This window comes from Onychostruthus taczanowskii, unplaced genomic scaffold (assembly GCF_017590055.1).
Source record: "Onychostruthus taczanowskii isolate IOZ18803 unplaced genomic scaffold, ASM1759005v1 scaffold45, whole genome shotgun sequence".
Taxonomy (NCBI): domain Eukaryota; kingdom Metazoa; phylum Chordata; class Aves; order Passeriformes; family Passeridae; genus Onychostruthus; species Onychostruthus taczanowskii.
The window spans coordinates 5,069,187-5,079,921 of record NW_024502014.1 but is presented as its reverse complement, the minus strand read 5'-3'; the positions used below and the strand labels follow the sequence as shown (position 1 = coordinate 5,079,921).

Here is a 10,735-nt window from a genome sequence, read left to right as displayed (position 1 = left end):
TTTAAATACCAACAACAGGGAAAGCAAGAAGGGGCACAAAGGGAAACCAGCATGACCACTGTGACCATGCCAAGAGCTTGTTCCAGTATGTCCTAGCAAGGGATGGTAAGTGCCCACGGCTGGGGACATCCAGCTCCTTGGCAAGCTCAGCCAAGCTGCACCTTCAAAACCCATCTGAAGATGTCACTGTCTATTTTTTAGCATCTCAGAACAGCTGTAGGAGTCACATGTCTTATTCATTGCACAACACCACCCTCACCTATTGTGCGTTAAAAAACCAAACCAAAACAACAGCTTTCTGTAAATACAGCTTTATTTTTCCTGCAGCTCTCCGTGGAAATTCAGTGTCTGCCTCAGGGACCCCCAGTGGGCTGTGACAGCGACAGGGCGGGAGCAGTCACAGAGAGGTACACCCTGAGCAGCAGCAGTCACAGCACATCCAAAAGCGGTCCGCTGTCCTTCGGCAAGGAGGAGTCCGTCAGGCAGGCATGGTTCCGGTCATATGAAGAATTCCTCCTCCTCCTCCTCCTCCCGTGCGGGCCGTGCCGGGCTGGCCGGTGCGGGCGGGGGGCAGCGCGGGGCTCCGGGCGCTGCTCGGCCCCTCCAGGCCGCGGCCGCTGCCCCGGGGGCCGGCAGCGGCAGGAGGCTGCTCCGCAGGGCCCCGGGGAGCAGGCTGAGCGGGCCGGGGCTCGGCAGGGCCAGCCCGGTGCCCGCGCTGGTCTCCGGCAGAGGAGGCCGCAGGCTCCCGCCCGCCTGCCCGCGGAGCGGCGCCCGGCACGGCCGCGCTGCTGCCCCGGGAGCGGAGCGCACGGGCCTCGGGGCGGCACTGCCCGCCCGCCCACAGGCGAGGCCTGCGCTCGCCTCAGGCTTTGCTTTACCCTTCAGAGCGCTGAGCTCATGGCTTCCCCGCCCAGGGTGACCCTGCTTTACAGAGAGAGGGGCTGGCACACAGTCCTGCTGGATTCGTCCACTGCCTGTATTACGGCGCTGCTGGGAAAGCCCGATGTTTGTTTCAGGGGTCCTGGAGCTGCTTTGAACCTGTTGGAAATCAGAGAGAAGCCGGTTACCACACAATTCTGGCCTGACTGAGGATGTTGCTCTCACGCAGCCCCGCTGTTTCCAAGGGCTGTTTTCCAAGGTCACCTGCAGCCCGAGTCAGCTCACCTGGGCAAGTCCCTGCCGAAGGAGGTTGTGGATAGAAAAAATCCACATGCATTCCAGGAAAACCCAGCTAAACACTTGAAAAGGAGAGCCACTGCCAGTCACCACAACGAGTTTCGGGGGGGAATGACAACTCCATGTGGAGTCTGTGAGCAGAGCCTGGGATTTAGTTTGCAATATGGCAGGAGGTCGGGGCAGGGGGGTAAATTGCAGGTACTCAAAAGAAAGATTTACAGTATGGGCTGAAGAGTTGCAGAATAAAGCTCTAGGCTGTCAGCTGCTCTCTGGAGCTTGGACACAAGACACATCCTCGAGTTCAAGTGGATTACACCTTCCTTTCTGAGGAGCACAGTGCAGCATGTCACATCCCCAAACAAGCTTCCAAATTTCCTGCCAGTGAATTCATGTACGTCTGTCAGCTCAAAGACCTTGTATCTACAGCAGGAAGAGCCACAGAGTAATTTAGGAAGGGACCTTTGGAGGTCACCTGGCCCACTCCCCTGCTCCATGTAGGACCAACTTCAAAGCGATGTGAAGATTCCCAGGGCCTTGACCACTCTAAGAGGGTGAAAACCAGTTATAGATTGAGGCAGCAAGGGCTGCCCTAAGATTGGTGTTCAGAGCAGCATAAAAATAGGCTGAACCAAGTAATTAACTTTAACAGAGGACTTCTGGGAGGAAAAAGCCAGGGCAAACAATTTAAAATCCAAATTACAAGAAAAAATAACCAGAGGTGGGCGGGGTTATTAGAATGGAAAGAAAGCACACTGAGCCAAACTTCCATTCTATTCACATGTATAATTCTCACTACATATGATCTCAGCACAGACTTTGTCTTTTTTTTTTAAATTTAATTTCGTATAACCTCTGGACTGCACACTTCAACAGAAAAGCCAGAGATTTTGTAGGACACATCTCTTTGTCACTTTCGCCCAACTGCAACTCACTTGTGATCTCACAGCCTTAATTGCAGGCAGTACTGTATCAACATAACACTTAACAAAACTTTTGGTTTTGGATGCCAAAAATCTGCTTTGAAAAACATTTATACAGCAATGGCTTATCAGAAAAAGATTAGGCTGCTACAGCCTTTTTTTGAGGCAGAGGACAAAGATGTTAAGCTAGCATGCCCTAGAATGCATCAATAACCTGTATTTCAGGCAAGCAGTAATGATGTTAATTTAACTGTATAAAAACTTTCCAAGGATCAGCGTTGCCCTGATTTTTGAAGTTTTTCTAAGCCTTCTGATGTTTACATTCTTGTAACAAACCTTCTCACACACTTTATGTAAATAACTTACTGTTTTGCATTCTGTTATAGAAGAAGAGAAATTTGATAGACTGCTAGTTTGTCCAGTGTCATTGGAGAGGTGGCACTTTCACCCTCCAATCCACTGCCACTTTTGGAAATCTGTAAATGCTGGAGTCAGAAATTAAAAAGTCTCTTTTTACCTTGAAAGAGCAGCGTGTCCGCGTCATGTTGTTTCGTGTCCTATAGTGACAGATCAGTGCTCATATTTATCAACAGCATCACAGCACTGACAGACACCAATTACTGCGTTCACAAATTAGAAAGAAAACATGAACTAACAAAATAATTATTTCCATTTTGAACCAGTGCTGCTTTCCTTGGAAACAAGTAGATAAAGTAGCTAAACCCTCCTCTTGAGAGCCCCACAGGCATACCTTGAGCAGAATAGTGTTTCCTTCGTAGTCCTGTGTTTGCCACCTGGTGCTGCTGATGGGAACACAGGGGTTGGGCAGGAGGGGCACCAGCTGCCCGATTTCCTGCACCCTGAACTGCAGGGCTGCCGAGTCGGGGGGCTCGGCCGTCACCCCCAGGGGCAGCTGCTTCAGGCACAGCTGCACGGCCACGTCTGGGGTGGCGTGCAGCTCGAAGACACACAGCGTGCTCTTCTGCAGAGTGCCTTCCTTCTGGAGGATCAGCTCGTAGAGCCTGACTGCGTCCTCGTAGTTATCAAAGCTGCAGTAGAGGGTGACCCGCAGGATTTCGGGGCCGCGGTGCGCCCGCCTGACGCCCCACACGGGCAGCTGCTCGTCCAGCCCGTAGAAGTCCTGCTGGCACGGGGGGCTCTGCCCGTTGGCAAACTGGGCACGCTGGTGGCGCCAGGGAGGGCGCTGGAATTGCTCGTGGACCTGGAAAATCCGTTCTTCTCCCAAGTCCTCGTGCAGAAAAACGAGGATGGATATTCCAGGAAAGCTGCAGCTCCTCTTGCGGTACCTCTCGTAGTATTTCAGCGGAGGAGTTCGCTCAGACACCAGGAAAAGGCGAATGTCCAGGCAGAGCCAGTCCAAAAGCCGATCCAGAGTTTGCTGCAGAGGAAATGAGTGTCCCAAATGGGTGAGGAGATGCACAGTCAGCAGAGACTCTGCTCCATCATCCATCGCAGAGACTCCAGGCAAAAAAACCAGACAAATTGATGCCTTCCTTTGCCTCGGGAACACAAGGGTGTATTCTGAGCCTTGAAAAGAATGAGTTTGTACTCCTACAGGCTTTGCAGTGACTTGATGAAACACGTGGGTAAGCACAGTGAACCTGCAGAGGGGGCAGGTGCGGAGTGAAAGGCTTTAAGCGAGCGGTCCCAGGTCACATCAAGGCTCAGTCCCAGCTCTGGGGCTGTGGGCACTGAGTACCTGCGACCCAAGTGTCCAGGAGCAGCACTGCATCCTCCTGCTGCTGCCCGTCACAACACAGGACAGCAGGGATGCACAGCACTGCGACTCAAGCAGCGGTTTTCCAGGGTGAAGGGATGCTCACTTGTTCCCAGCAGTGGAAGTGGCTGCTCTGGACCCAGCTGGGTCCCAGCAGTGCAATCACTGCCTTTGCCAAAGCCCACGAGGCACTCATGGCTGAAACCCTCAGCAAATTTCCTTGTAGTCAGCAGGCTGGCTTTGGCCCATTGTGAAAATCCTGTGATCTCTGTGAGTCCCACCCTTCTGGGGCACGCAGATAAGCTGCTTTTTGAAAACAAGGAAGGAAAACAAAATAACAAAAGAAAAGACCCAACCATGTGAATATAACAGATAACAATAAGGGCAGATACAAATCAGGAAAGAGGAGCTTTGGGAAAAAACCTCAACTCATAGTAACACCTTTCACAACACAGGTAACTTGGTGCCTAACTGGAAACCAGGTCCTGGGTTATTGTACATAGCCCATAAAAGCTGGGTACCAGGCTTCCCATTTTCAGTGCCCTCTTTGCTTCTTTTTACCCTGAGATACCCATGTAATCAGCAGCCTTAATCAAAGTCCAGGGTTTTTTTTCTTGCTCCTTGGGTTTGCATATTGGTACTTAGCTTACTGCATAAGCTACATTAGGAATGCTGAAAATACACTGCTTTCCAAGTCTCTTCTAGTATGGACAATAAATCACACTGTCCCTTCATCTCCCTGTTTGCCAGCCCAGCAGCAGCACAATACAGGTCAAGCCAAACCCACTTCCTATACAGAGCTGCCCCCACTGTAGCCAGCATTTAAATCAAAACTGGCGCCTCTGGTGATCTGTCCAGCTCCATCTAATTAAGGGCAGCACATCTCTCTCTGCTGACATGCCAACTTCCCTCTCAAACAGCCAAGCACACAAAGCAGCGGGTCACTGTTAAGAAATCCCAGCATTAATAAGTCTGTTATTCAAAATTCTGAACTATTTTTTTTTTTTTAATATGACCCTAACTTTATATTCAACTAAGTAAAATCTCCAGGGTCTAAAGGTATAAGCAGCAGTGCCTTGGTTTGCTTTAGTGAGATCTCTCTCACTGGTAGAAACTCACACTCATGCTTAAAAAGCTACACTGACACCAATGTACAATAAAAAAAAAATTAAAAGTCTATAAAATAAGGGAAAAAATATTTTGCACCCACCTGCAACACTGCGAGCAAGTAACAACTGCTGTTGGGAGGGAGACAAAAACAAAATCCAGCCTTCAGACAATTGCAGGAAGACAGTGAAGAGTGCAAGTGCTCAAAATATTAAAATGCTCTAGATGAGCTCTGAACAACACAATTTCACTAAAATATGGAAAAGGAAATGATTCATCAACTCCTTGCTACAGGGCAGGAGCAGGCAGTCATCTGCCTTCCTGCCTGTGAAGAACAGGGGAGTTTGCCTGTACAGGAAAACACTGAAACTGAGTAAATTCATCAGGGCTTGGTTTGTGGCTGGGAGCAGCTCCCGTGAGCGGGTTCCCCTGTTCCCACCCCAGGTGAAGATCCTTGGGCTGCTACTGCACCTCAGCCAGTGCCTGCCCCACTGCCCCTCCTGCCCTGCAGCCTGCTCCCTCCCAGGGCAGTGGAGAGGGAGCAAGGGCAGGCTTTCCTCGTGCAGAGCCATCACTGCTGGCTTGTGCAGCTCTCAGCCCCAGGCCTGCTCCAATCTGCTGGATAAAATCTGGTGGGCAGCTGCTGCTCTGTGGTGGGTGTGACAGAGGACTGAGGATGTGAATTCTTGGACAGCAAGTGGAGAGTAAGGGCTGGTTAGGGAATGATGCAGAAACCTCGGCCCTCTCCGTGGCTAGGGGGAGGCAAATTGTTTTCCAGATGGGCAGGTGCCTCCCACAGAGGCTGCTGAAGGTATGCAGCATCTCTCCTGTTTTCACAATGTCCAAAAACCTGAGCCTTACAAAAAGGGCTAAATCCTGAATCCTCCACCATGTGTTTCTTCTGTACTTGCTGGGGTGAGACAAGGAACCAATCTCAGCTCTGAAACTCCACCTGATGAAGCTGCCTGGAGAACAGTTTTAGGGCTGGTTCTCAGCTCCCCAGCAGCTCTGGGTCAGGAGAACCCACCAATCCTCCTGCAAGGAGCATGAGAGGAGGTGAAGCTCAGCCTTTGCCTGACCCTCTCCTTCAGAGGGCAGCCCCACCACCCAGCCAAACCCTCCTGCTCTTCTTCCACTTGCCCTGACAACTCAGTATCCTTGGGGAAGGGCTCAAACCAGGCTCCTCAGCCTCAGACAAGGGTATCCTCATGCCCTCCCTTTGTGTCCAATCTACTGCTCCCCAAGCCTTGGGATAAAGCCTGGGTACAATGGCCCTGACTGCTGCAGCTGGTGAGCTCAGAGACTTCACCCACTGCTGGCATCAGGGGAGCACAAAACTGCCACAACATGCCTTCCTTCACAGCTTTTTTCCTGGAACCAGCCCTAGCCCTAAGCTGATTTCCTGCCTCGGGCTAGGGAAAAGGGAAGACTGATGGCTGCCACCAGAACAAAGTGCTGGCTTTTGCTGGGCCATCTAAGAAAAGCCAAGCGCTGATTTCACTCCGATCCTGGAATGGAATGAGTCCTTGCCTTGCTCTCTGCCTCCCCTTCCCCCAGCTTCCCAGTCGCTGCCAAAAGGAAAAGCACATTTTTCATTGTGACCTACTGAACGCGCCAGGAAAGATTTCTGCAAGAGATTAGAAAAATAGCAGTTCAATCATACATGAAAAGTCACTTTGCTGAGGGGAGGAGGGGTGAACACTTCTGATATGGGACTCAAAAACCTCAGGGCCCCATTCCCACCTGGCAGTGACTGGTAACACAGCAGAACATGCAGGAAGCTGCTGGGGCATCCAGCTGTGTGTAAGAGCAGGACAAATATGAACTGGCACTAGTGCATGCACTGGTAAGCCCTGCACAAATTAAAGTCCAAACATAAACAACTAATAAACACTTTATGGTATGAAACCTCAGAGAATACTGTCTGCTGTAAGCCTAAAATTCTACAGTGGAAAGTATTTTAATTAATTTAATTAAAAATTCCTTTTCATAATCAATTCCTGAGTTGTGCCTAGTCCTCTGCACTGTTGAGAGCCCTTTGCTCCAGCTGACACCATCAAAAGTGATGATGCATCACAAGATTTAATAAGTTCAGAGCAACACCTGTAAGGAAGGTACTTTACAAAGATTATTAGAATGTAATTAACTGGAGAGACACTGAGTGTGTATTACCTAAGCACCTTGGGAGAAGGCCTCATTAAATACATGACTCAGGCTTCCTAATTTCCTTTAAAAACTTTTTTTGTTTTACACCAATCTCAAGCTCTGCCTATAACAAGGACAAAACTACTAAACTAACCTACTAGATGACAATTATATACAGCATACAAAGTACAGAGATAAAAATAAAGATTAAGGCCTTACTTGAATACAAAAGCCTTTTCAGAGGTTGTCTCTGGCTTCAAACTCTGTGACTCCAATCCATCATCACTTTGGAGGAACTAAAGACCCAATGACCAAAAGACCAAAACCCCATCTAACCTACTGCATTTGAGTAGATTAAACCACATCTTCCCTGTGCACCTGGTGACTGCAGTCAGGAGAATAAGCAAAGTTATCCTCAGGTGATGCAGGCTTTGGGGCAAGGGCAAGGCTGAAAGCAGCACTGGGACACAGAGGTGAGCTTCCTAGTAGTAACAAATATGTTGTAGAAAGGCACGGCATGGCCTTGGCTGGTTGTCATATTCATCTCTCACCAGATTATGTGTCCTCAGCCAGGGCACTAGCAGACAGTTCCATTTTTCCTCAGTTTTCAGTTTGTCTAAAATATTTTTTAAAAAACCCAAAACATTCCATGCACCCAAATCGAGACCCACTAAACATAATGAGCCAACTGGAGGTTATAGCAGAAAGAAGTATTTGGTAACAAAGGTCAGAGAAGGGGTCAGGTTGGAAGGGCCCTCCATGGGGCATCGGGTCCAACCTCCCTGCTCAGGCAGGATCAGCCCAGAGCACAATGGCATAGGAGTGGGTCCAGATGGTTCTGGAATATCTCCAGTGAGGGGAGACTCCACACCCTCTCTGGGCAACCTGATCCAATGAAGAAGTTATTCCTCACATTCAGGTGCAACTTCCTGGGCATCAGTTTCTGCCATTGCCTCTTGTCCTATTGCTTCACACCACAGAGCAGAGCCTGGTCCATTCTCTCGACACCCTCCCTTCAGTCCCTTATAGACATTGATTTGATCCCCCCTCAGCCTTCTTAAGACAGAACAAGCCCAAGTCTCTCAGCTTTTCCTGTGGTGACATTGAAGAGCCAGCATTCAGCACTGACCCAAATGGCATCTCTGGGATCCCTCTGCCACATCCCCAGTGTCACCCTTCCACAGGTCAGAGTGGGACGAAGGGGAAGTCAGCCTGCTACACATGAATTTAAGTGCCCAGCTTCAGAGACTCATTTCTGAAAGTTTTAACCCAGCAATTTTTATACACATTACACCTCCATTAAAAATCGTCCAGAAAAAGAAAACAGGCAGATCTGAACAAACCCAAGACTTGCAGGGCCCAGTGAAGTGTTTAATCAGCTTACATTTAGCATTGTTGAAAGTGACTGAGAGCAGAATTCTTGGAAGGCCAGCAGCAGAGAGTGGATGTGACTGCACCCTGCCGAGTGCTAATAAGAGCGAGCCCCCAGGAGGTGCTGACCCCGCCAGCGAGGCCAAGCTCCAGCTTCAGGAACAAGTCAGACCCACGCACTGTGAAGGCTTCTAATTACTCCCTTTCCTGAAGACAACCTTCCTGAGATACAGAATAATACACCCAAACTTCTAATTAAGAGAGCCTTGGCCTGGATCCCACATTATTCTGGAATTGCAGATTTACATAATTAAGTTGATACCAAATGCTGCGACAGACAAGCTGCAGGAGATTATTGGCCTCATCTTTAACAGAATTTCAAAAGAAGCAAGATCCAAGCAGCCAACAAATATTAGCAGAAGTGGTTCTCGAGGTCTAGGAAACTCAGGCATTACTGGGATTTGGGGCATGTTCTGGTAACTCTGCAAAGGAAAATCTGCACCTGAACTCAAAAGCCATTGTAAGGCACCACCAGGCTCCCTGGTAACGTAGCATCCCTCTGAGGACTGCAGGACTTCTTATTGTGAATTTTTCCTCCCAAAACCAGAACTGTTAAAGTGAATGCTATTCACAAACAGGGGCTGGAAGCTGCACCTTCTGGTGGATGCCCCTTTTCTCCCTCCAAGTTTTACTCAGGCAAACAGGAGCATGTGGCTCTTCAGACAACTTCCTTGTCCTGTCTACAGCTAGTCCAGGTCAGCAGCTCCCGGACTGGGAAGGTGAAACAGGCCTTTCCCTCCTGAGCAGCAGTTTGCTTCTTGCTTTAGGACAAGCAGCTGCTGAGAGCAGGCAGATTGTCAGGCTGGCTGGAGACCCAGGCAGATCTCATGCTGCTACATACAATCACACCACATTTGCAAGATTTTCTTTGCAGGTAAAAAATGTGGAAAAGAAAAAAAAGTCAGAGATTGTGTTTGAGAAGACCAGAAGCACCAGCCTAAACCTCAGTGGCTTACAGTGGAATGGGGCAGAGTGCACTTACCAGTCTGTGCACTTCCCAAAAAAAGCTGGGCTGTCCTTGAAAAACTTGGCTTAATTTAAAAGACTGTAAAAATAGAGACACTCACATTATCATATTTACATCTAATTTCCTTAAAGCAAGGACTAATGCTGTGGCTTTCTTTCCACATATCAGATAAATACAGTGTGGTCAGAACTGAGGCTTCAAGCACTAACCTAATGAGAATAAATAACTGAGATTAAAAACAAGAGGATAAAAATACCACCAGACTAAACATGATCCTAACAGCCCACCTGGACAGAAAGCATGATTCTCCCTGGGCAATAAGACCACATCCATGGATTTTTCAAAGCACATTTCTTACTGCAGCTAAAGTGCAGAAGATGCCAAAGAAGCTAAAGATGCTAAAAAGTACAGAAGCAGAGTGATTTGAGAACCTGGAGCCTATCTCCTGTCCTTTGCAATAGTGTTTTCACTCTTTTCTACTATTTACCAATTCCTAAAAGCTCATTTTTCTGTCACTCATCCTTTTATGATGCCATTATTACCTGAGCAGATTGTGAATAAATATTATTCCGTGTTGGTATCATTCTATATCACAACCATCAGACAAGAGCAGCGTGGTGCAGTTTCAGACATTACTCCATCTGCATCCCAGTTCAGAAAAGACCAACAGCTTCATTTGAATCACAATTCCTAGAACCAGAATTTATACTTGCCTCTTTGTGAAATTTGCATCCCTGGAGGAACACAATCCCCAGCTTCATGCAAGAGTGCAGTGAGTAGCAATTTCTTCAAGGGAAGGAGCAGCTGAGCTGTCTCTTCGTGGAGCACCCAGGGCTCAGTCGTGCAGCCTGGGGCTTGGGATGAATTCCTGCAGGTGTCACAGGTGAGTTTCCCAGCTCGGGCTGGGCCACCAGTCAAACACCAGCACTGGTGCTGGTCACCCTGCTGGCAGCAGCCCTGCTCATACAGCAGAGCAGCACCTGTGGTGAACACACCAGAGCAGGGCTCTTACAAGAGCTCAGTGCTGAGGAATCCAGCAGGTGACAGTGCTTGGTGCCTCAGTGCTGGCCCTGCTTTCTCGCTCCCCTCTGGGTACCACGGCAGCACTCACTGCTGCTCACTGCTGCCTGGGGAGCAAGCTGCAGCGTCATTCTGCCCAGGGCAGCACTTCATAGTAAGAACCTCTACACAACTGAAAAATCAGAGTTCATTGTCAAATTCCATCACTCAGAGAACATGACACGTGCACAG

At 48.9% G+C, this 10,735-nt stretch overlaps 1 protein-coding gene across 1 annotated transcript; it reads right to left on the bottom strand.

Moving 5' to 3' along the window:
• Positions 1–316: 316 nt before the first annotated feature.
• On the bottom strand, positions 317–5,234 carry FAM124B (family with sequence similarity 124 member B). Its single transcript, XM_041414483.1, has 3 exons — positions 5,045–5,234; positions 2,848–4,137; positions 317–1,038 (listed from the first exon to the last, which is right to left on the bottom strand). Exons 2-3 carry the CDS (start codon positions 3,565–3,567, stop codon positions 499–501), a joined length of 1,260 nt encoding a protein of 419 aa, XP_041270417.1. The 5' UTR covers positions 3,568–4,137; positions 5,045–5,234; the 3' UTR covers positions 317–498.
• Positions 5,235–10,735: the final 5,501 nt, after the last annotated feature.

Coding starts and splice junctions, on each gene's coding strand:
- FAM124B (XM_041414483.1), bottom strand. CDS start 3,567: ATGGATGATGGAGCAGAGTCTCTGCTGACTGTGCATCTCCTCACCCAT. Junction 1,039..2,847: donor GAAACACTATTCTGCTCAAG/GTATGCCTGTGG, acceptor GATTTCCAACAG/GTTCAAAGCAGCTCCAGGAC.